The sequence below is a fragment of the Centropristis striata genome, chromosome 20 (genome assembly GCF_030273125.1).
Source record: "Centropristis striata isolate RG_2023a ecotype Rhode Island chromosome 20, C.striata_1.0, whole genome shotgun sequence".
Lineage (NCBI taxonomy): Eukaryota > Metazoa > Chordata > Actinopteri > Perciformes > Serranidae > Centropristis > Centropristis striata.
Window position 1 is genome coordinate 30,471,684 of NC_081536.1, and position 27,758 is coordinate 30,499,441.

Here is a 27,758-nt window from a genome sequence, read left to right on the forward strand (position 1 = left end):
GAAACACAGCAGTGGGTGTCCCGCATGCAAATATACACACATCTCTGTCAGTCTGCCCAACAAGGACGAAGCAAGAATCTCTTACGATTGTTCAAAAAGATACCATGCCTGTTGAATAACTCTTTGTGGAAGTGATGCAGTTCTGAGCATCAGTGCTTTGATGTCCCAATAGACTAAAGTGTTTTCATTTACTAATAACTGTACTTAAACAAAATCATACACCCAGCCACTGTAACATTGGTCCAATCAGCCAAAATATGGCTAAATGCAGTGCTTCCATGTTTGGTTATATGTGCATTCAGTCTGCACCAAACTAGTTCAACCATCTGAGCATTCACACCGTGGGATGTTTTTAGAGGTTTCTAAAATGTTTTGATACTTTCTCCAATCACAGTCAATATGAAGCAGCTACAACGGTTCTTCAATCTGAGTGAGTACTTGTGAGTAATTGATCCAAAATAAACACTGCAACCCAAGTATTGTACCATCATACCAGCCAACCCCTCAGACTTCAAAAATAGGGGAATAGGGGAATAGTCTGAGGGTCCTCCCCATTAAAGACCAACAAGTCCCAAATCAAAACCAACTAGTCCCAAATCAAGACCAACAAGTCCCAAATCAAGACCAACAAGTCCCAAATCAAGACCAACAAATCCCAAATCAAGACCAACAAGACTAAGTCAAGTTCTCATAAACACCAACAAAGTCCAAGTCAAGTCCCAAATCAAGACCGACAAGTCCCAAATCAATATCAACTAGTCCCAAATCAAGACCAACTAGTCCCAAATCAAGACCAACAAATCCCAAATCAAGACCAACAAGTCCCAAATCAAGACCAACAAATCCCAAATCAAGACCAACAAATCCCAAATCAAGACCAACAAATCCCAAATCAAGACCAACAAGTCCCAAATCAAGACCAACAAATCCCAAATCATACATGCCAACCCCCGAGACCTTAAAAACAGGGATATAGGCTAATAGTCTGAGGGTCGAGTAAAATCATATCGTGGGGCCTCTGGGGATTCACAACTCTGCCCCCTTGTCAGTAAACTAGGCTGTTCTATTTGCTCACACATAAGGAGAAAACTTGTGTTCCATTCTGACCTGTTGGTAATGATGTCGAACTAAGAAATAAGTAATATAAAGGAAACATTTTGAATTCCACTGTATAGAAGTAATTGCTCTTCTTTTTCTTTTTGTTCCACTATATGATGAAGCAACTTGACTGTAAACCACAAAACTGAACAATTTTGTTTTCATTCCCTGTCTCTGGATCATTCTGTGCTGGTGGGTGGTGGTCTCCTTAACAGGAAATGATGCAATGTGAAGTGACAGAGATCCCCCACCCCCAACACACACACACACACACACACACACACGCTCCCAGCTGACCCACGGTCACTCACATGACTAGTGGGCTTTCTTGGAGTGACAGATGGCTTTGTAAACACACTCATATAATCACACACATGCGCACAGAGACACATATACATACACACTGTGATTTGGGGGAAGCACATGTTATCAGAGCCACATCAGAGCATAAGCTTCATCACGACATGGAGCTCTCTACTGTATTCAAAGCTAGTTCCTTATCGTCATCTGTCTTCTTCCTGCTCTTTGTTATTATTGATGTCATTGAAAACTACCTGTTGGACCTGCTAGAAGGTGGAGCAGACCATTTAATGTGCTGATAATGACCTATTGAGGTGGGAAGGCCCCACGATACGATACAATTTTATCCCCATACTTCAAAATACTAAAGTCAAGTCCCAAGTCAAGATCAACAAGTCCCAATCCAAGACCCACAGGTCCGATACAATATATTGCGATTTAACTGTTTAACTGCATTTTGTGTCCACAAAATTAAATTCAAATCAAGAATTGTTTTGTCCAATAAGATAAAATTCTCAGTCTATTCATCTCACTTCAGTCTTTTTATTTCTCCACCATGAGAGTCAAACCCACAGACTGACCAACAAAGTATTTTGTGAGTCAAAGATTCAACCTATTTTTTTCCTCAAAATTAATTATTTTATTTAATTTGTAATAATTCTTAATTAATTTAAAGAGCTCAGTGATGGGAAGCAGAGAGAAAAAGAGCATAACCCTTTAAATGATGTCCCATTTCTGCAACTGGAGTATAATCAGACTGTAATGAATCATTTGTCACGGTTAATTAAGACTTAATAGAGAGCAATGTGAGCCATAGTGTAACTGATAATGTTGGTCAAGAGTCTGCTGGACACATCTACCCATCTATCCTGCTGCTGTTTATGATGCAGCGAGATTAAATTACATGAGAAGAGATGTGAGTCATGGAGGAAAATGACAGACAGAGGTCATTGCTACTACGACACACACACACACACACACACACACACACACACATTCAAATGAGGCAGAGGTTGTAGTTTGCTGTGCATGAGCAGACAGGAGGAAGCCTGCTCTTGTAAACACGATTATCTCTAATCCAACACACTCCTCTGTTATAATGCGTAATCATAGCTCAACGTGTGTTTGTGTTGGTATTTGACCTTAGAAGGATGGAAAATGACAAAAAAAAAAGTTGCAGCCATGCTAGAAAACAGCTGGAAAACAACAATACATGCACAATTATGTACTTCGCTTCCATACATGTGAGTCAGTGTTTGTATTTCCAGTCGTAGCCTGTCTGTGCAAATGTGCTCCTCTGTATGGATGAGTATGGATGCATTTGTGCTCGGGCTGCACGATTATGGCCAAAATGATAATCACGGTTATTTTGATCAATATTGTAATCACGATTATTCATCATGTTAGGGAAAATATCTGGATTTTTATTGCACTCTCTATTGCACACTCCTCTCAGATCCCCTATGTGTTATTTTTGAAAAAAAAACATGAGCAATTAATAAGGTTAATAAACAAATAGATTTCTGGCTCAGTCTGACTCTTGTGGTGTCCACAGTTGATGCGCTCACATATGCTCACTGTGTGAACGCGGACTCTCTGGTGGCTCTAAATGAACCTCAGTGTAATCTCCTTTATGCAGGTAAAACCACTGCTGTTTAATTATTCAATGAAATGTGATGAAGTTGCAGTTACACTCTAGCTGACCATGTGTTTGAGTTCAGTGCAGCACTCTCTCCACTTTGAGGATGAGCAACTGGAACAATGGCAGGAGAAGTCAATCACACTCAAAGTCACAAAACCAAGTGTGAGTAGAGCAGATGCCAACCACCTAATTGTTGTTTAATACCAGATAAATTAGATATCAGAGCCATAATATCTTTTTATATGTCATCTGACCCAGCATGACGATGTTAAACCATTAACAAATCCTCTGCAGCATCCCTGGTGATGCACATGTATCTCTCACAAACAACATCATTCCTGTGAAGCTGAATCCAGCTCAGTACATTTCAATTGATTTGCTCACTTGATGGAGCCTCACAGACCCCAGCTGGCCCGAGCCAACAGCAGAAGGAGCAACGTTATTTTGGGGAATTTGCCGTCACGTGTCCGAGCTCCATTGTTGTGTATCTGCAGAGGGGCTGTCAAGCGAACGCCACTAAAAATAGGACTTAGGCTATTTCTCCCAAACTGTTGCTGTGAAAGCTCAACAAGAACTGAATTTTATTTTCCCAACAGAAACTCGCTCCCTTATTCCCCCACAGCTCACGAAAGGATTCCACACTGACCAAATTGCCAGTCTCACCCAATAAATCCTCTACTTCAGACTTTTCCTTTTGCAGGAGGGTGAAATAATTTGACTTGTCAGTTCAGTAATTCAACATGAAACACCAATGAACGGGCTAATCTTCTATATTTTAAAGCACTGTCATTTGGATTTGAGTCTAATCTTGGAGAAAGGAGCTTTTGTGGTCGTTCAGCTGATTGTGCCCATAGACTGTATATAAAGATGGACAGCCTTTCAGTTTCCCGTAAGATGGTGGATGGCTGCAGGAAAGGTAAAGGATTAACAATTGAACATATACAGTCATGAATATAAGTTAGACCACCCTTTTTCTTCAATTTCTTGTTTATTTTAATGCCTGGTACAAGTAAAGGTCTAGCCATTTTCCATGGTTTTCTTGATAATAACCAAAATCATTATCAAGAAAAACATGGAAAATGTCTAGATATCAGCCCTTAAATTAAACTCTTATGAGATATTTTTGTTGTTATCATTACATTTGTCCAAACAAATGTACCTTTAGTTGTAACAGGCATTAAAATGAACAAGAAATTGAAGAAAACAAGGGTGGTCTAATATTTTCTTTCATGACTGTACATATACATGAACATAATTTCCTTGAATTCAATGCTGTCAAATCTCAAGACTTTGTTGTCAATGTATTGGGAAAAGTATTGAACTAGACTCCAGTCTGAATGGGTTGTAGGGTCATCTTGACAGACAGGAAGCCAAAGTTGCAAAGATATTAATCTCTTATGATGGAAAAAACACCAATAAATGACATGGAAATAACAGGGGGAAATGAACCTGACTGGAAACTAATTGGATTAAATGCAGTCAGGTAGTAAATTAGTCATGATTGACAGCTTGCATTGTGCTATGGGATTGGGTCAGGTGGAAATTTGGGGTGGTAACTTAATACGTTGATGTCGTATCATGACTTCACAGACTGCATATCTGCATATATCATTGATGCAAGATCTGCTTTTGTACAATGGGAGGGGGTGGAGATGCCTCATCAGTGTATGAGTGCATCTTGGTTCCATGTCTGCCAGAAACTCAAATCCTGACTTCCCATTGCACAAGACCCAGTGGAACTGGGAAACATCACTTAGAATATAAAAAACATTGCATGAAAACTTCAGAGTTTCCCCTCTGGAAGGAAACTCCGCCAGACACAATAGACGAACTAAACAAACGTAAGTAAGGCTTTTGTCTGGGCAGGGATAAGTTCGTAATAGCGTGTAAATGTAAGCTTTATTGTTAGATAAGTTACTGTATCGATGTAAAATTAATGGAAAGCTGAGTCCTGTTGGTCGCTGTTGTTTCAACTACATCAGTCACTGCATTTGCTGCTGTGTCCTTGTGCTCTACACAGTACATTGAGGAGCGAATTCAAAAAAGGATTGTGGAGCTTTTGCGGCTGATAAACATGTGCAAATCAGGCAAAACAAAACATGTAATTCCCAACACTCCCGCAAAGGGTGAATTGCACCCTAACCGTGCTGCCAAGCAAATAGTGTCTCTGTGCCTGGGTTCTATTTGCACGTACTTAAATGAGGTAATAATATACATACACTTGGTGCATGTACATTATTCTGCCCATTATGCAAATGAGCCTCATTGCAAAAAAAAGTCCAATTCACAAACCAGCACTAATAGCCACACATAGTTAAAGAGAAATTATTAGCATCATTAGAGAGCTGGAAGTAAATGAAGAGCATTCATAAGGACAAATATAAGATCGACTCAAGCTCCTTTATTGTTGGATTCAGTGATAGGATGCTCCTCTCAGCTCCCCTATGTATTATTATTTTTTAAAACATGAGAAATTAATAAGGATAATAAACTTATAGATTTCTGGCTCAGTCTGACTCTTGTGATGTCCACAGTTGATGCGCTCACATATGCTCACTGTGTGAACATGGACTGTTTGTGTGTTATCTTTTGGATGTGTAGGCACAAACAGAACATTAATTCATATCAGGTCCTGACAATGGTCAATCAATAATCAATGGAAACCTGCTGTGTGTCTCTCATATCTCTGAGGACACATTTACTGTATCTTTGCGGTTAAATGAGTCGAGTTTGATCTAAAAAAAAAACAAAAAGCAGCACAACCCAGCCTAAGTATGTGTCAGACTGGGAGTTATTCAGGGCTGCAGTCCTCACAACCCACACTTTAACCTCTAGTGCATTTATACACATATGCACTTGGATAATTGCAATCATCATCAAATTGCACTCAGCTTCTGAGCATGTATGCGTCATCATATCATATCTTTTGTGAAGCAGACCTTATGATGGGGTAGATATCGGTTGCAAGTAATGCACAATTCATTGGCTAAAATACATTCTTTGTGTATCATACAACTGAATTGGTATTCATAATTATTTTTCATATTTGCTCCTACCCAAGCCTGCCCCTACCAGATCCCAACAAGAACAAATCTACTTAACCCTCAAATATTAAGTTATTGTTGTATAACAATAAGGCTTACAATATGTGAATGCACGTTATCAGATCAGCAGCCTGCATAAAGATGCTCGAGCCTGAATCTCCTCAGTGAATTTACACGCCATGCTTCTGTGCATGTGCATGTGGCATGGCCACTGCTGGAAACAGAGATAACAGAGAAAAAAAAACAGAACTGGAAAATCTCCCTGCGTCATTTAAGTCAGCGGTGTAGAACATTTTGCCAACTCGGTGAGTTACTGTATGTAAACAATGAACAATAAAGGCTGTGGGTGCCGACAGGGACTTCATGGTGCATTCAGATGCACCTTGTAAACTCTGAGAAACAAGTAAGTACCCTTCTGCCATCTCATGGCTCTTCTTCTTTTTGTTGTTTAGTGGTTTGTTCCCAACTGACTGGTGAAATTAGTTATTGTTATTACATTTTAAATAAATTATTTTGACAACAAGGCCTTAGTGAGGCACAGTCCTCAGAAAACATGGTGGTTACAACACACTTGGCACAGCAGCATGCACGAAGATGCTCGAGCCTCTATCTCCCCACCGTGCTTCTGTGCATGTGCATGCAGCATCTATAATTGTGCACGACAAGAATGCTTCATGTCTTGATATTTAACTGATGATGTAAAAAAAACAAAAGAGATGAGAAAGAGACGGAGAGAAAGAGAAAGAAAAACACAATGACAAAGCAGGAGACAGCAAGCGCTCCAGGGGGATGAAAAAGCAGGAGAGATGATAATGGAGCGAGAGACGGAGCGAGTGAGTGAGTGAGGCATAAGGAGCACGTTGTGAAGGCCCCTTTTAGTGCAGGAAAGCAGGAATAATCCCTATTAAGATCATTAGTGTTTCAGGAGACAAAGCGTAATTAAACAGAAACAGGCTATAAACTATGCGCTCTAAATATAACTCGTCTGTACAAATTCAGTCAGACTGCAGGATCTAATGTCTCTGCACCCCAAAATGCAGAGTGTGTATGTGTGTGTGTGCATGCCGGCATTAGATGAGGGCGGTATGTTTACAATGAGATCAAGAGAATGCTTGGCAGGATGTCAGCCTTGTAAAGCCCCAGGATTCCACATGGAAAACACACACTACGCGCCATGGGGAAAACACACACAGAAACACACACACACACACACACGACAAGCCCACAGAGAAAACAAACATACGGCATGAGAGCTTTTAGTACACACCGAGGAAGAGACTAGCAGACACACAGATACAAGCCCAGTGACGCTGGCAGCATTTAGTCTAGTGGAGAGCAGAGAGGATTTTTACCTGGGAGAAGTTTGTGTTTTTTTTCATCAGCTTTAATCCTAATGTCAACATCCCCCTCACTTTCTCCCATTCTCTGTCTGTCTTTAGCTCCTTACCAGAAGGAGTGTTGTTCATTTTTCATCTTCAGTTTAGCTTCTCAGTAGCCAGAAGAGGTAGGGGAAAAAAACGATACAGCATAGTATCTATCTACTATTTTGTGTGGCAATATTATATCAATTCACGATTGCCAAGTATCCCAGTCGGGTGCCAACAGGGACTTCATGGTACATTCAGATACACCTTATAGAAGAGGTCTAGGGCCTTAACAGATGCTAGCATGTACGAGCTAGGCTAGACATGTGCTCCACATTTGGCATTGTTTGTGCGGTTTATATTTATCCTTGTTAATAATCTGGGTTATGATGTAAAGGAGTTACTTACTTAAATTGGAATGCATTTTTAGTTGTCTGCCCTACATGTCACATTAGTATAATGTGTTTGTTTTCATTCATATGCCTTGCATGCAACCTTTGCTTCACGTATGTTCTCATTCGGTAAATAATGTATATTGTACTATTATATTGTGTTTCAGAACCACACTTTCTTCAATTGAAGCCAAATGTAAACTCTGAGAAACACAAGCTTTACAACAAGTTGTTGTAAAGTACCTTTCTGCCATCTAATGGCTCTTCTTTTTGTTGTTTAGTGGTTTGTTCCCAACTGACTGGTGAAATCAGTTATTGTTATTACATTTTAAATAAATTATTTTGACAACAAGGCCTGAGTGAGTTACAGTCCCCAGAAAACATGGTGGTTACAACACATTTGGCACCATCTAGCCACATTTTAAAGAAGAATTGAAAATGTAAATGAAATTTGTTTAGCTTTACAACTCAAGAGTAGTCTAACAAAAGATTATCCTTCAGTGCTGAAAGAAAAAATGAACTGAGCATGGAACAGAAGATGTGACCCTCGTCTACAGTAATGCTTGCAGCCATATGTGGTTTCTGTATGCTGTAAATCCTAACATCAACATGCTAACATAACAATCACCATTTTTACAATCTTAGTTTTTATGATCTAAATGGTAAATGGACTGCACTTATATAACGTTTTTATCCAATTCGCTTTACACTACAGACTGTGTACACACGTTCACAAACACATTCATACTGGTGGCCGAGGCTACCAGGGCACAATGGTGCCACCTGCCACCATTGGGAATTAATTCATACAGCCGCATCGGGAGCCATTTGGGGTTCAGTATCTTGCCCAAGGATACTTCGACATGTAGGCTGTCATGGTCAGGCATTGAACCACAGACCCTCCGCTCAATTGGTGAACGCTCTACCAACTGAGCCCCAGCATTTGCTAATTAGCTTAAAACACAAAACACAGCTCAAGCTGATGGAAATGCCATTAGGTTTGTTGGTCACAAGCCAAAGTATTGTACAAACTAAAGATTTGAGTTGGTGAAACATTTCAAAACCAAATGTGAACCTCATGGTAGCGCTAACAACTAAAGTCATAAGGGGACATCATCTGGGAACAATGAATCTGATGGCCATCCATTCAGGAGATGTTGAAATAATTCATGGGAGGATAAGTAAGACTTTTGAGCTGTTGGTGTTGCTAGAGAAGTCAGTCAAAGCAAGCCCACATGCATGTGTTTTATCTGTACAGGAGGAAGATATTGAAGAACTCACAGTAACAATCTAGTGGAAAGTGGGAAGTAAATGTTACATATAGCAAAGCAAACATATACCTTCAGATGAGAAAATATACCCCTCATGACTATAAATTGCCTGTCAGCACATATAACACTGTCACACTAACATCATCACTGTCGACTTCAGAAACCAGTCTATTCATCACCTCCACAGCTATCAACAATGTGTCACTATGAAACAGATAACAGCAAATCAGCTTCTCAACACTCACATCACAAGAATGTGTGTTAAACTTCTAATCTAACTGAACAATTACAGCAACAAGTCTAGTGCTGTTGTGGCGCCTGTCAATTAACTGTCTTTGTCCAAGTAGTCAGCATGTTCATAACTGGCAAACTCCATTAAAGTCATTTTCCAGACGAATGATGTGCAAAACTTACAGCTTCGTCGAAGGGGAAAACAATCAGAACAAGAGTTCTAAAGCAGTAGAAACTTTCCTCTCTCCTCACTGTGCTTCTGAATGGTTAATTAGGCAGGAGCTCTCCTGTGGTTGGTAGCCTACATGCCTGTGTATCAGTCTCACCTAATGTGAGCCGTTCTAACAAGAAAACTGTGTAATGAGCAAGTCAAGGAAGAGACAGGAAACATGATAAGCCTTTGGAAAGTGTTGTCAGCCCACCAGGACTGTGCCAGGTCGGCCATATGAGCAGGGCCAGATTAACACTTTGCTGTACCCTGGGCAACAATATTCAAGGGCCCCATCATCACGACCCCAGAATCACCAAAAACTGGCAAAATATAAAATAAATTACAGTAATATACAGTCAATATACTCAATACATCAATAACTAACTGTCATCAAGTGCATTTTCATGTACAGATGTGCAAACGCTCATAGAACTACAAATGCACCACAAGGCCACTCACTCCCATATGATGTTATGAAAACAAAACCCATCAGCATCAGTATAATCTGGCAAAACTGACCCACTACATAGATAATGATAATAATAATAATAATGATACATTTTATTTGGAAGGCACCTTTCTTGGCACTCAAGGACACCGTACAAAAAGATAGAAAAATATAGGGAAGGAATTGTCCTCAATTTTCACAAAAAAATAAGTGAACAACCACTTTCACAGCATCCAATATATATTTAACAATACTTATTCCTAGCAGCACAAATGTATTGAATTGATAGAGCCACCACTGAGGAAGACAAGACACACAAAAAAATCAATAATCTAGAATTAAGTAGCATTTTGGTCCTCAGCTCATTTTAAACAGAAATCACCGTCACCTCAAAATTCATTTTTGAGCAACGGCTCCAACGGACAGTTTAACATAAGTGAGAGATAACCAGATATTTAACTTGTGCCCACCGTGGGCCCTTTAGAGCAGTGGTTCTCAACCTTTTTGAGTCACGACCCCCAATTTAACATGTGAACCCCGCTCACTGAACACAACCTCCATGCACAGTTCAGATCATACAAACTCAGTTGATACGACGTAATTTGGAGAAATAATGAAGCAGACAACAACTAAAAACAGTCAGCTTCAAGCCAGAGACTCCTTGTAAAGTAATAACTAGCTACTTTTGGCATTTGTCAGAAAAGACACAAAATTACCCAAAAAAGAATCAAATTGACCACAAAATGACACAAAATGATCAAAAAAAGACACAAAATGAACAAAAAAGACACAAAATGACCAAAAAAGGACACAAAATGGCCCAAAAAAAGACACAAACTGACCAAAAAAATACCCGAAATTACCAAAAGAGACACAAAATTACCCAAAAAAAAAGACACAAAACCCCCACAAAATGACATAAAAAAGACACAAAATGACAAAAAAAGACCACATTAACACACAAACACTTTAACACATTGGAGACAGAGCTGACTTCCAAAATGATTTGGCGACCCCCAGAAATCATCTCGCAACCCCAATTGGGGTCGGGACCCCAAGGTTGAGAATAGCTGCTTTAGAGGTCCTGGACCACTGGGCAATTGCCCAGTTGCCCATATGGTTGATCCGGCCTTGCATATAACCAGTCCACCATGCATCTCAGCTAGTCTTACCTGGTTCTGTGCAGTTCTTTGCAGGTTCAGGGTAGAGCTTTGACTCGTTTTCGTAGACTTCTTGAAGGAGGTGACGACTCTCCCACCTCCCTGCCTCCTCACCCACGGAACTGGAAACATGAAGTCCTGAGAGGAAAAGACAGAAACAAAGAGATGGTTAAAATGGTTCTATGAAGAACTTATTCGCTGCAAAAAAGAAACAACACACCAGACAAACCATTAGTGGCAGCTCTATCCCAGGGCACTTGGCTTGGTGAAAGACACTGAATGCATCACGTTGCATTCACTTCGTTTTACGTAACACAATAATTCTCAGAGAGATCTCTTATATTTTCTGTAAACAGATGCATTTTGTGATGCACAAACTAATGGTCATGATGCACAAGCTCTTAGTTCCATAGTTAATTGGCATTCCTGAATACTCTAAACCTTCCCTCTCCCCGCAGAACAATGGCAGATGAGACATGCATCTTGTGTCACCACATTCCTGCGGGAGCATTAGTGCGGCGGCACGCTGAGCGCCGCGAGGCCGATCATTCCAGCTCAGTCATCTGAGTCACAGTATCCTCAAGCGCCCCGCCTCCGAACCATCTCCTCTCCCACCATGCAACAGACCCTGACTTAGGTGCACAGCACGCTTCTATAAATAGCACTGACTATATGCTCGACTATATTTATCAAAAGCCAACAACATGACATGTTTGCAACATTTTTGCAGACAGTTATGTCACAGGCAGATGGGGAAAGAGAAAGGCAGTGAGCTAGAACAGGATGCTCTGGAGTGGTTGTTGTAGCTGCTGTGGTATGACGTAGTATGGAGGATATGTGTTTGGAAGGATATGTTTAGCTAATAACTGTGAAGATCAACAACCATCCCTAAGCCAAAAAACAGAACTAAGTCTTAGAGGTGCAATGCAAAAATGTTAGTCCTTGAGGAAAACATGTTACTTCCCAAATTGGTATTTTCATTTTGTGAGGATTGTTTCATAATGAAGGCTGTGTTGTATAATGCTAAAAACATGACATTTACTATAATGGGTCATGTCGTGGCAATTTTGACAACTGCACTAAGTTAATGGGTGAGCTGGCCAAACACAAAGCAGTCAATACTCTGTTCAGTAAGTTTTATTAGCACATTCGTATTCCATACACCGCACAATCCCGAATGGCTCTTTCACAGTACAACAAAGTCCCATACACCGCTCGACTCATATCTGTTGTATTTCCCAGCATTAATTCTTCAGCAAGTCTCAATGTGGTCCTATCTTCCTGCCCTATACATCACATCAGGACAGACACCACTGGTCTACATGTTCCCCTCTCTCGTGGCGTTATCAGAGTTAAGTTCACAGAGTGAGTTCCCACAATGCCTTGCGTCTTGAATATCAAGTAGTTCATGTCCCATCATGCAGGAAACACCAAATTTCCATCACAGTCAGTACAACCAAATCATTATTATTATTTTCATCTTACCTTTTTGAAAGCCATGTTTTCTTTCTTTATTTTTCCTGCCTTCACTTTCACACAAGTATCTAGGGTAAAATATCCATGATTATTCTAGGGCTGGGCAGTATTACAAGTTATACCGATGTATTTCAGAAAGATATATGTAGTTGAGATGATACCGCCATACCTACAGTCATGGAAAAAAGTATTAGATCACCTTTGTTTTCTTCAATTTCTTGTTAATTGTAATGCCTGGTACAGCTAAAGGTACATTTGTTTGGACAAATATATTGATAACAAAAATAGCTCATAAGAGTTTAATTTAAGAGCTGATATACATTTTCCATGTTTTTTTTAATAATGATTTTGGTTATTATGAAGAAAACCATGGAAAATGGCTAGATATCAGCTGTTAAATTAAACTCTTAGGAGCTATTCTTGTTGTTATCATTGTATTTGACCAAACAAATGTGCCTTTAGTTGTACCAGGCATTAAAATTAACAAGAAATTGAAGAAAACAAAGGTAGTCTAATAATTTTTTTCCACTGCAGCTGAAGAGCAATATGATGTTGTTTTGAAATTGCTTCAAAATGCGAAGGTTTTGAATTTGATAAAGTCAGTTAAATAAAACAGGTTGGTGATGACGTTGAGTTAAAACTAAACAATTTGCACGTTTTGCTTAAGATACCATTATATATTGTATATCGCCATTCGGCCTAAAAATACTGGGATATAAGTTTTCGTCCATATCGCCCAGCCCTAGATTATACCATGGTCTGGGTAAATACTCAATTCTGAGTGACTGCAGGGGTCCATGAATTTGTGATAAAGGAAACCTACTGAGTAGTTTCAGTGAAACTGTCTGCATCAGCCTGTATCGAAAGGCTGATGCTAAGGTGGATTCAGGAATACTGGTTTGCAGGCACTAACATCACCATGACTTGTGCATCTGTGCAAACACTACCTTCCCCATCTTAACGACTAATTCAAATAGGATTTTGTGCTAATGATATTGCAGCGCAAACCTGCAGATTAAGTCTTGCACTGAGTGCAGTTACCCTCATTTTTACACATGATTGCAATTATCCAAGTGGCAACTGGTAAGTGCTCAAGAGGCTAACGAGTCGGCAGTGTGGGGTGGAGAACTAAATATACTTCCAAGTGGATGTGTACTAGAACTGTACTGGCCCTGATTTTGAATGCAAAATGCATAAAAATATAAATGAATCATCTAAAGCAGGGTTCTGCAACGAAAAAACAGAGAAAAAAATGTTGTAATGGAGCCACAAACTTTATTTTCAGCCTTAAAATAAAGATAAAACACCCTACTAAGTCAAAATGGACTAGCATCACTAATAGGTCATAATGTGTGTCTTAATATGATTTTTAGATATTTAGAGTTTAAGGCGCCGGGCTGTAGACTTTCGTGAGCATTTTAGTTGACTAAAACACTTTCTTAATGTCATTTATATGTGACACATTTTTACAACTGAAGAATACAAATTGCTTTGGGCCTACACCAATGACAAATGGCAATTAAATGAAAAGTTTCTTTTCGTATAATTTTGTTGTCACAGTCACAGGGAGCCAGTGCAAATAGCCTGAAGAACCATGTGTATTTCCGGCGCCTCAGGTTGCCTTCCCCTGGTCTGAAGTTTGTTTCTTTGGTAAGTGCCCATGGTTTTAGCGGCACAAGGCCCCTTGAGGTGTCCATGAGCAGGCATTATCCCGTAACCCTCTGAGTCCTGCGGGTTCAAATCTGTGTAAGAAATGGTATCAACCCAAATATTGCTGTCACAACTTATGAGACATTATTGACATGGTAATAGCCTTCACATACTTTGATCTTAATGTTATAAGCCCTTGTACACTCTAAACTAAAATGATGACCCTTAATCCTCTTGAGTCAGTGAAATCATGGACGCATTACTTCTTCATGACGTTAAGACATAAAAAATGTGGCGGCGACGCCACCTTCCCTCTAAAGTTCTGGCTTGGAACTACAGGTTTTGTTTCATGATGATAACCCAAGTAAAACAGATAAAAGGTCAAATATATTTAACATAAAAATATAGATCTTATATGTTATATTTGCAACCTGTAAACACATTTGCAACATTTAAAACTCATTGAGCGTTATTGTTTCCAAAGGGGGGAAAAACATAAACATAATTTTTTTAAATCAGATTTTAATGTTTGTTGTTTATTGGTTTCTTTTAGGAACAAAATGTTAATCCAGTAAGTCAAAGTGAAAAAATAATTATCAGGTTACATAAATGAGATTATGCAAAAATATTAAAGTATGATAGCGATGTTAAATATGTTAAATATGCATGTTACACTATTTTTCCCCAAGTGGCAGAATGGAAAGTATAAAAAATGGACAAAATAGCCCAGGACTCCAAAGGGTTAAAATGGAAGTTAAATTAGTGACTGAAACCCTTTTGTTGTGATTATTTACTACTTTTCTTCATAAATACAAACATTTCCTTGAGATAGTAAATTGTAGACAAGTGAAATTTTCACCATTGATTATAACTTGTGTACAAATGCTGTCCATACTATAATTAAGGGTCAAGACCTAACTCCACAACCATTAGGACAATCATCACAATCACCAACTTGTAGCATAAGTCCATATAAGTTGGGTTTCTCTAACACAGAGACAGCAGTATACAGATCTAGCCAGGTGAGCACAGGATGGCCTCAGGTCCCTTATTGTTCACCTTGCTAACTCCTGGCAGCTCTGCCAGATTTAATAACGATCACATAATAAAGTTTGGCAGCAGATACTGCAGCAGTTGGCCTCATCAGCAACAGGGATGAGCCTGCAGATTGTCTGGAGGTGGAGCAGCTCTCAGCCTGCTGCAAAACACACAATCCTATACCTGCAACACTGAGAAATAACCAAAGAGGTCATTGTTGATTTCAGAAAGGCCCCAAACCATCATCTTCCACTTGCCACCAACGGCTCTGACTGGGGAGAGGGTGAAAAGCACCCAGCTCCCTGTATAATTGCAATCTTAAGCATTTTGCGATATGGTGAGAATTGTAATACAATATATTGTGATTTAACTGTTTAACTGCATTTTGTGTCCACAGAAGTAAATGTAATCAAGAATTGTTTTGTCCAATAAGAGAAAATTCTCATTCTATTCATCTCACTTCAGTCTTTTTATTTCTCCACAATGAGAGTCAAACCCACAGACTGACCAACAAAGTATTCAGTCAAACTGAACTGAACTGATATCAAACATGTTGGACGACAACAACTGCAGCATTTTATCAAACTTTCACAAACGACAACTTCACTGCTCTGAGTTTTTTTTGAATGAAACATACAAAAAGTCAAACTTTGCACCATTATTCTTTGCGCTAACTTCCCGACATGATATCCTGATGCACATGGTGACTATAGATTCCTTAGATCTTCTACTGTCATGTGATTCATGTATCTCCAGTATATTCCTAAGAGTGAGCCCACTACTGCCTCTGGAAAAAAAACCCGGCAAAAATAATATCAATACTTGTCAGCCATTAATTGATATACTAATGGAATACTATGCTTTATCGATTCCCCCACCTCTAATGTCTGGACCACACTGGTTCAAATCCAGATCAAAAGCTTTCAACCTCTAACAACCTGTGTTGACTTGAACCACTGCTTGCAACTTTATTATCGTTTTACTTTTATTTTTCAGTACTGTGAACATCACAAACAAAATTTAATTCACCACCATTGTACTGAAAACCTGAAAAATCCCAACCAAAACCATAATTTTTTGTTAAAACAGCACGATATGTGTGTTTGTTTGCATGTATATGACATTAACCCATAAGAACCCAGACCTATTTATCCTTGAAGGAACATTGTGGGGGATATACCACAGACTAAGTGGACCACATAGAACACATTTATAACGTTTTTTTGTTTTTTGTTTTTTTTTAATTCTACCCCTAAATGTCAAAGATCTGTGATGTGACATACGTTACATTCGGCGTTTATGGTATTTATGTTTATGATATTTCTTATTTTAAAATTTAAAAAATTGACATTTTCTGCTTACAGAAACACAAATTTGCCTTTTTCTTTGCATCTCCACAACATATGTCAAAATTGTGACATTAATAGTGCTGTTAAACAACAAATTATTTTTCAGATTTGTTTTTAAGTAACAAATAAGAATAAATCAATGATAAAAACAAATAAATATTTGCCTTTTTGTTTGCTCTTCCATAACATATATCAAAATTGTGACTTTAATTTGTTCAGGGAATATGGTCAGAAAACGTTAAATGTAATACAGGACATCCTGTTAACAGATTAGAATTGTTAAATGGGGTTTAAACGTAGCCTAGTAACAAAAAATAAGCTTTTAGAAATTAGCTACTTTTTCACATTTCTGTTTCCAGTAACAGCCACATTTTGGAGAAGTCACTTCTTGTTAAAGTCACATGACCACCACACCAGGGTGTTGAGTATACGTTGCTGAGGGATTTAATGAGTTGATGTGAAGCAAAAAAAGCTGAATATGGGAGATTATAGAAGATTTAAAGTGTTTGTTACCCGGGTGTCACCATGGGTTCTTATGGGTTAAGAAATTGAGTTTACAGCTTGAAACATACTCCTAAGGACTCTCTGTGTTGAACATGAATCAGTGCTCCATAGGACAGCACACACACACACACAAACACACACTGTGAGATGCACAGTATGCAAACACAGACAGAGCTCGCTGAGTGTTTTAGGTGTCTGGTGGTCCAGTGAAGCAGAATGCATCACTGCTTCTAAGGTCACTATGGTGATGTGACGTAATTGATAAGATGCAGAGGGGGTGGGAGGTGCATGACATAACACTGAGTAACTCGTGCACACACACACACACACACACACACACACACACACACACACACACACACACACACACACACACACAGTGACTAACCAAACCACAAGCACATGTTATCAGATGTGATGTGCAACAGAGTCTGTCACACAGGTGAACACACTCGACAGTATCAGCAGCCACAGGATCTTTGTTGTAGCAGTTCCACATGGAAGATAGGAGTTTGAGCCATGTGAATAAGATATCTTTTTTTAATTTGCATATCAATATTTATTCATGTCAAAGTCACATATTCACATGCATGTCTGCCTGTGAAAAGCTACATTGCATACTAGAACACAGTTTTCAGAATCAAGTAGGATGGTATGAACACTAACACTGCAGATGGATGGATGGATGGATGGATGGTTGGATGGATGGATGGATTTAAGATTCAAGTTTAATTTGATCTATGACTGTGTATCAGTACTCACTGAACTGTACAATGAGCTGAGAATTAAGTTGGATGAAGCTAGAGTTTAAAACTGAAAGTTGCAATACCAATTACACACAGAAATACAAGAGTTTTTTGGTCATTTTGTGTCTTTCTTTGGGTAATTTGTGCCATTTGTTTGGCCAACTGTGTCTGTTTTATCATTTTATCTCTTTTTGGGTCATTTTGAAAGTTGCAATAACAATTATAAAACACAGAGAAATACAAGAGTATTAATTTGAGCAGAACTAGCTTACTGTATCAAACCTTGCTAGCATGAATTACTGAGTTTAATTTGATCCAAAAACTTATTTAAACACACTTAAATATGCAAGATTACTGTGAAAACTAACCGGGGGCTAAAACATAAAACATTGAACTCCTTGACATTATCTTTACAGTATCACCACATGAGTTAATTTACAATCGACAGGAAGTCTCTTTTTTTGTCCTTTCAAAATAAAGCATCCGTTATCAAAACAGGCTTCTGTACAGTACTGTATATATATCTTTTATTTTGACCTTGTCTGCATGTTTTTATACATACTGGAGTATTAAAACATAGCGATTAATCGATTAATTGATCCTTAACGTTATCGATGATTGAGTTTGCAGGTTTCTTCCAAACGCCCATCCCTAAAACATACATTGAACATACACTATACATACATTAAAATTAAACTTAACCTATAAATAATGAACCTATGATTAATCTGAATTTAAATAAAAACCTTTGCTAAAATATTAAGCATTGCAGAGAAATTTGTCTTTACTGGGAAATTAAACATTTGCGGGAAATTAAATAATTTTCAGATAAATTAAACATTTGCAAAGATGACCGGAACATAGTGCAAAAAAGATCTGAGTATGTTGGCAGAAGTCGCTCTATATTTTCCCTATAAATATTATAATTGGTCAGGAGTTTTAAAGTTGCAGATTATACCGTCCTTTACTGCTAATTTAACAGGATGATGCTGCTTTTATACTAATTATTTATGCAAAATATGCAGATTTTGCGTATTGTGCATTGAATACCAGTAAATTCAAATTCAGTTATTATTTATTTTACACTGAATACCAGTAAAATACCAGTAAAAAGTTGTTCTGTAAAGCTGTTTACATTTGTACTGTATTTTTTGCAGAATTATTCTGGTAACCACAGCTGCCATTTTTTCCCTGTAAAAGCAACAGATTTTTTTTTTTTTACAGTGTATCTGCTACTATTTGTGATCCCCAGAGAGTGCCACCTAATGAGTTTGCTCACCTCATGACCTTTTGTCTTGTGCCCAAACTTTCCACTTGACAAACTCTGTGCTCCATGTCAAGGTTTTTTAAAATCTAATATCGTGATCGTCCTGAAATTTGCTTTGGATATTCATGGTCCCAATGTATGAATTTTAATGTTTTAGGTCACTTACTTCCACTGTGCATGGAAAAAAGGAAATTGTCTTAAACTCGAGCAACACTTGTGGCATTAAAATGCACCCTTTTTGGTGACCCCATGACCTTTTCCTCTTAAGCCAGTTTGATTACAAATTTCCATTTTTCCACAAGGAATTGTCACATTTAATCAGCAGATGTCGTGTTTGCATGAATTTTGCTGGCAACATGCACAGTCAAGGACAAATCCTCAGCAACACCTCGGGACAAATATGCACATCTTCAGCATAACTAATAGAAAAAAATCATCAATTTTATCATTTAGATAATCATATTTTTCAGCTGATGCATCCCCAAGTAATATATATATATATATATATATATATATATGATTCTTTCATAGAAGAGGTTGATATATGATGCATAGTGTACAACAATAGACATTAGACAGCATTTGTGTATATATATATATACATATATATACATACATATATATATGTATATATATATATATATACATATATATATATGTATATATATATATATATACATATATATATACATATATATGTATATATATATACATATATATATGTATATATATATATATACATATATATATGTATATATATATATATATATATATATATATATATATATATACGTCATGGTATATACGTCACGTTTTGTTTGTTGTTGTGTCTTTTTTTAGTCATTTTGTGTCTTTTATTGGTCATTTTGTGTCTTTTTAGTCATTTTGCGTCATTTTGGGTCTTTTATTGGTCATTTTGTGTCTTTTTAGTCATTTTGCGTCATTCTGTGTCTTTTATTGGTCATTTTGTGTGATTTTGTGTATTTTTTTGGTCCTTTAGTCCAACATAAAATGTGATTTTGAATCTTTTTTTTACTCTCAAAACACTATCATGCTCAATAAAGAATTTTAAATGTTGCAAATGTTAACAAAGGTGTCAAATCTAACATATAAGAGGGTTCCATCCAGTTCTATCATTTTATACTAAATATATTTGCGCTCGTCTCCAGTTTTACTTGGTATATCATCATCAAACTGAAACTGGCCTCATGGAGTTTACAGCCAGAACTTTAGAGGTAAATTTACAGTAGGGCTCCACGCTGCTTTGTTTTCTAGTCTGGATGTGAAGAAGAAGTCTGGATTTGGAGCTTTTGGAGACTCCAGAGGGTTAACCTAATACCACACAAACAATAATGATATTTCATGTTGGTGGAAAACTAGGTAATTTCAAAGGGTTCAGATACTTTTTCTTGCAACTGTATGCACCTTTAAAGACAGCTAGAGAAACACAGAGACAGAAACAGATAAAACATCAAGAGAAAGAGAGCCAAAGGTGAATAAATGTATGTGTATTTCTGTAGTTCCCTCAAGACTTCAGCCAGTATGAAGTCAGCCCAGATGTGCTTTACCTGCAGGAATTCCCCTCAGCATAGATCTAGGTCAGCAGTGTATGCATGTATAGAAAGAAAACTTGAGGGGCATCAGCACCAAGACATCTACGTTTTAAGACCCATTTTTATTCCCTCGCTTTTAACTTTGTGTGAATTTTGTGGTCCTCTGTGTCTTTTATTTATTTTACTACTTTTAACTACGTCTTTTATTTATTTTACTATGTTTATCTGTCTGATTGTATTGTTTTATTTATAGCATCATTTTAGATTTATACACCTATTATTAATTGCGGACTGATATATGGAAATGTTTGTTTTATTGTTGATTCTATGTACAGCACTTTGGAGACGTTTTTGTTGTTTAATTGTGCTATACACATAAAGTGGATTGCATTGGATTGGATACGTCTTGACATATTTTGACGTATTTTTCCCCTCATCCAATTCACCCTTTCAGCTCTCCTTCTCTCAATGACACAGTGTCCTATATTGGCTAAAGTCTATACGTCCAAGCCGACCCCATAATGTCATGTAACATGGGCGCCCAACGCTCCTCACTGTCACGTTTAATTAGCTACTTTATCTTCATTAGGGTCCATTGGCAGGCTTGTGTGTGTGCATGTGTGTGTGCACATATTTCTCTACCCTGAGTCCTGTGTGACAGTTTTTAATGCGTAGAATGTGTATTTTGCACATTGTATAATGTTGTGCAGGGCCATCACGAGTCTATTAAAGTCCTGTATGTATGTTTTTATGTGTGTGTGCATATGTGTGTGTGTGTGTGTGCATGTGTGTGCGTGTGTGTGCAACCTCCAGCCTCGTCCCTGGAGAGAAAAGAATCAGGCCATGAGCACATGGCTCTGTCTATACGCTGCTATAACATGAAACACGTGATGCCAACATCCTTGGCTCCCCATCAGAGGACGTCCAATAACTAGGTTACTGTTTTTTATGTCTTATTATACATTATACATACATGGATGTACATAAATATACATACGTGACTGCATTAATTATCACAGCCAGCGATCATTTCTGTTGTGTGTTTGGAGTTACGGTACAATACTACAAAATGCATATATGGCATACAGCAAGAGACAATACGTTAAAAATAACACGAAGCAGCTCTGATGCTGGATGGATAGCAATTAAGCAATACGACACCAGAAGGAGTGATGTACTGTAATCATTATGAAACAGTTCTACAAGCACCATTTGTTAGTTAAAAGCAAGAACTGTTTCCTAGCAACACTATATTGGACCAGATTGGACAAAGTATGGCAAAGTTATCACAATCTCGTGTTTTGGCGAAACGCCATATTTTGCCGCCATGCCACGCCCATATAGTGTAACGATCAGTAAAGATTTTAATAACTTTTGATCCCAAAGGCCTTATGATGGTACTGCCCAAGGTTGAAGTGGATTGGATTAAATCTGTAGGAGATATTTGTTAAAGTATGCGACGTAGAAATGGCGAAAAAAATGGACATTCGATTCAAGATGGCCGACTTCCTGTTCGTTTTTGGGTATGGGTTCCTGAGACTTTTTGGTGCGTCTTCCCATGCTACATGTATGTAGCAATTTTCATGTCTCTATGACAAACCTGTGCGAGGGGCTCAATTCTATTGAGTCATTTTGCAATGTCCATTTCTGAGACCAATGAAATATGTAATTTTTCACCAGGATTGACGTATTTTCCAATTTTGGTTAGTTTTTTTCGAAAATTATAAAGCCTCAAAAAATGAGTTTACTGTTTTTTACGTCTTATTATACATTATACATACATGGATATACATAAATATACATACGTGACTGCATAAATCATCACATCAAATGATCATTTCTGTTGTGTGTGGGAGTTACAGTACAATACTACAAAATGCACATATGGCATACAGCAAGAGACAATATGTTAAAAATAAAGAAATTACGTGTAGCAGCTCAAAAGCTGGATGGAGAGCAGTTAAGCAATATTACAACAGAAGGAGTGATCTACTGTAATCATTATAAAACAGTTCTACAAGCACCATTTGTGTGCAGCAACAACTGTTTCCTAGCAACACTATGTTAAACTACTTCATTTAAAAAAAAACTCATTTTACTTTCTGTGTATCTGATAATGTCTTGTGATTGTTCCTACTAGGGATGGGAATAATTAATCAATGATGGATTAATGGTCGTTAAGAATCTGGTCGATCACGTGGTATATTTAATTGATCTGTGTATTTTTAAATTATAATTTTATCTATGACTGCGTATCAGTATCACTTTTTGTCTTTTTGTGATCAATTTGTGTCTACTTTTGGTAATTTGTGTCATTTTGTGGTCATTTTGTGTCTTTTTTTGTCATTTTGAGTCTCTTTTGAGGTAATTTTGCGCCTTTTTTTGAGTCAATTGTGTCTTTTTTGTCATTTTATGTCTTTTTGGGTCATTTTGAAAGTTGCAATAACAATTATAAAACACAGAAATACAAGATTGTTAATTTGAGCAAAACTAGCTTACTTCATAAAACCTTGCTAGCATGAATTACTGAGTTTAATTTTATCCAAAACGTTTTTACACACAAAAACACAAAACACACTTAAATATGAAGATTACTGTGGAAACTAACCTCAAGCCTCTTTGGGGGCTAAAACATAAACATTGAACTCCTTGACATTATCTTTACAATTTAATCTCAGTTGAGTTAGTTTTACAATTGACAGGATCAAGTCTCTTTTCGTCCTTTCAAAATAAAAGCATCCGTTATTCCTTTTATTCATTTTCCACACAAAAATGTTGCACAAGTTAAACATATCTGTATGTTACTTTGAAATTGACAATAAAAAACCTTAAAATTATATGGAAATATATGTTGTTGATTTAAATTTTTAGACTATAGAATGCAATTTACTTTTTTAACTTTTAATTGAGTAGCACTGATCTAATTCAATGAAAATGACAGTGTTGCACTGTCTACTGCTAATGTCACAGGGGAATAAGATGTGTTTCATGTCTATTAGAGTGCATGTGAGAAGATGATGTGCCACATGTTGCAGCTGTGTGTGAAACTTCACTGCTGCAAACTCAGAACACAGTTTCAGTCATGTTGAATGTTGAGCTTATATGAGAGCTGGACAGAATCGTTTATTAATGAACTGGAGTCTGTGGAAATAGTTTTTGGTACAGTAGCACAGATTCTTAGGTTTTAGGGAGTTCACTGACTTACAATAATGTAGTATACACATTAATGTTTGATTTTTTTAAAAACAAAATGACAGTTTCTGGTCTTTTTCTGGAAAAATTGTCACTTGAGCATATTTGTGAAAGAAAGAATAACAATACAATTCTTAAACTGTGTTTAGAAATTTGAAATGCACTTATTTTCAGTTTTGTCAACAATTTGTTTAGATTTTTAACTGTCTCGCGACAGTATGATATTTTGAATATTTTATTTAATCTTGATGGTAAAAGGAAATTAATAATGGACTTGTCTGAGTAAATTGCAGAGGTGGAAATAATACAGGAATATTGTACTCAAGAAAAGCGAGCAAGACCACCACTCTCATTATAAAACTTAAAAAGTAAACAGTTTTTTATTGTTGCTTTTGTAGAATTTGGCCTGTTTCAAATTTGAAAGAAAATTAGTGTTTAAAGTAAGTAAATTAGTGCATTTCATGCCAATTTGAGTTCAGATCCTCCCTGTTATCTATTACCTAATTGACCTCTGGTTTAAACTATAAAACATGACTTTCTTCTTTTTACTTGCAGAGCTGAATAAAAGTGAACTAAAGTTTGTTCTCGCCAACAAAAAGACTCGGCACCTTTTCCACCCAGAATTCACTTTTTCAGACAGTCGAGCAGTCAATGCGCTGTTGCAAATCCTGACTGTCACACTGCCAACTGCAATTCACAAACACAGAGTCTGCGAAGCTCTCAGCTACAGCCACTCAATAACTCAGAGCAAGAGCTGTGTAAAATTCACTAGGCACTGCTGCGAACTGCATGTCACACACTTCACTCTCTCTCTCACACACACACACACACACACACACACGAGCTAAGCCTTGCCGTGTGATTGCCCATCAATAAATCAATACGACTACGGTGGTTAGACTGAGGCTGGTACCTTGTGTTGGAAAGAAACACTGGATGATATCAAAGGGCATACATACTGTCTATTAATATATATGCCGTGGATTTCATAAAACCATTTATATGAGTAAAAAAGATGCACTTGATTGCTGCTGAACATGACAGCTCGCTAATAGTCTCATTAGCTGACACAGTCAGATGCCACTCCTGCTGTGAACGCTGAAGAGTGCTGTCATCTCAGACCACTTCTACTGGATCACTCTCATCTCTCTTTCTGTCAGGAGATGAGACCCAGGCGGGGGGCTCATAGGAGCGTCTCAGCCCAGAGAAGAGGGGTCACATCAGGGGACCGAGTGGGGAACGATCCCCCTCCCCTGCTGCGGACATTCAACTTTAGATACCTATCGTTTGTTTAGTTTCCTTAACCCTTTGATGCACAACATGGGTCTAAAGAGACGCGACAGAGTTTTTATGTTCTATATCTTTGCAATAAATTATTTTCATCATTCAGTTTTCCAGTTTTTTCTCTATTAGTTTGTTTTTGATCATTTTCCTTTATTAATTTTTGAATAAAATCCTTTTTTGTGTCACTACCCTTCTAATGCACAATATGGGTCAAAACTGACCCATATCCATTTTTTAGCTAAGTAGCTTGCTAAGCTAACTATTAAGCTAACTTCTTGGCTAAGTATTTAGCTGAGTAGCTTGCTAAGCTAAGTACTTAGCTTACTTCTTGGCTAAGTATTTAGCTAAGTAGCTTGCTAAGCTAACTATTTAGCTAACTTCTTGGCTAAGCATTTAGCTTAGCAAGCTACTTAGCCAAGTAGTTAGCTATGTAATTATACAAAAACTTTTTTCTCCATAAAGTATGAGACAAAATGGAAATAATGATCTGTTATCAAAAACAAGATATTTAAAGAATACTTGGAATATTCATTCATAAAATAAGTTGATATCAAAAGATAGAGCACAGACACACACAGCAATCATTAAATAATATGGGAAATGAATGTGCCCCCTGTTGTGCATTAGAAGAGGTGTCAATATGTTGTGTATCAAAGGGTTAAGGAGGACGTTCATACAAACACATAAAGGTCTTTGTCTGCAGAACATTTAGAGCAGGAATGATGAAGTGAGTGACTAAAGGGAGCACCAGAGGCCCCACGATACGATTTTATCCCAATACTTGAGTCACAATACGATATAATTGCAATTTTAAGCATTTTGCGATACGGTGAGTATTACGATACAATATATTGTGATTTAACTGCATAACCCGCCAGGTTGATACTTATTTAGGTAACTAGGTGAGTCTATATTCTAAACACATCAACAATTCAGACTTCAAGCTAGCATAACAAGCAAGTGATATCAAGCTAACTAAAAACGCAGCGACAGAAGGCTGTGGGGTTTCCTGGAGTAAAGACGAAACAGAGTCAATGTCAAAGGCAGGAAGGGTCGGCAACGGGTAAGAGCTCATGGGTAAGCACGGGAAAGTCTTACCCATATATCGTTCTGCATACTATGTCGAACGATCTGGACAGGAGTGAGTGTGTGGCAGGAGGTTATATACTAGAGGTGTGAATCAGCGTATCGGCCCCACGATACTACTTTATCCCGATACTTGAGTCATGATACGATATTATTGTGATTTTAAGCATTTTTTTGCCATACGGTGAGTATTGCGATACAATATATTGTGATTTAACTGTTTAACTGTATTTTGTGTCCACACAATTAAATCCAATCAAGAATTATTTTGTCCAATAAGAGAAAATTCGCAGTGTATTCATCTCACTTCAGTCTTCTTATTTCTCCACAATGAGAGTCAAACCCACAGACTGACCAACAAAGTATTCAGTCAAACTGAACTCAACATGTATGTATATATAATCGAATAAAAATCGGTGGCTCTTGAAATTGTCAAATTTTAATACTGTTCTTAAAGGATGTTAGTTTGAGCAACTATCTAAAGTGTTTTGGACACAAAACTTTCTTTATTCTTGGTAGGAGGAATGAATCATGACATCATCTTCAGTAGAGCCAAGAGAAAACCACCAAAGAAGCAAAACAGATAGAAACAGGGGTTCATTATCCTAAAGGGTGATGACAATTTCAAGGGAAAATCCAGTTTAATATTTAGGAAACGCTAAAAAGAGAACTGAGGGATAGCTAATATTATATATAAAGCATATATAATTTGACTTTTCTGACCTTTCCTGCAGACAGATGAGCTGAATCTGTCCGTTCTCTCTGGCTTACAGCTGATCCATGTCTCTCTGGAGGAGCAGCTCATCCAGCACACATGTCACATACAATAACCAACATGTCACTGTGATGTCGCTTATGTAACAGTGTGTGAATGCATTATATAGGTGTCATGTTCCTCGTGTCAATCAAAGCACACATGATGCACAAGAAACAGCCAGGTCTGAAAACCTGAAGAGATTTCCACTCACTGCCTCTCACTCTGCTGCAGGAATACCAAATAATGTATGAGCTCCACAGCAGCGTGTGTGACGAGAGGAAGATTATCATTTTGGAAATGTTTTATATGTAGAAACCTGACAAAACACACACTCACTCACTGCCTCTCCTCTCCTTGTTTCCTCTCCTCTCCTCTCCTCGTTTCCTAATTATCATAAATAATTATTAATTATGATAAATTATATTACTTGTAATCAATGATTTGGTTTTTATGTGTGTTTGTAAGTATATCTGTTGTGATATTGGTAGAGCTAAATTATTTGAAGTTGTATGTTAACCTTGCTTTAAACAGTCGTACATTAGCCTGGGTATACCCATACTGCCTTGCGTGCTCGAATTTCATTTCGAACCTCCATCCAGTCTGGCAACCAGGACCGTTTCTTAGCCCTGTTTTAGGGAACCAATCACAGAGCGGGGAGGGACGGAAAGACGATGACGCGTACTACTCGGCACTTG

At 37.7% G+C, this 27,758-nt stretch overlaps 1 protein-coding gene across 1 annotated transcript in view; it reads right to left on the bottom strand.

Annotated features, from left to right (window-relative positions):
- Positions 1 to 27,758, bottom strand: part of slc24a3 (solute carrier family 24 member 3) — a 76,841-nt gene that overhangs the window by 20,683 nt on the left and 28,400 nt on the right. Inside the window, exon 2 of the mRNA XM_059359774.1 lies at positions 11,174 to 11,299. Within this exon, the coding sequence (XP_059215757.1) occupies positions 11,174 to 11,299 (126 nt within the window). The remainder of the gene's footprint in view (positions 1 to 11,173; positions 11,300 to 27,758) is intronic.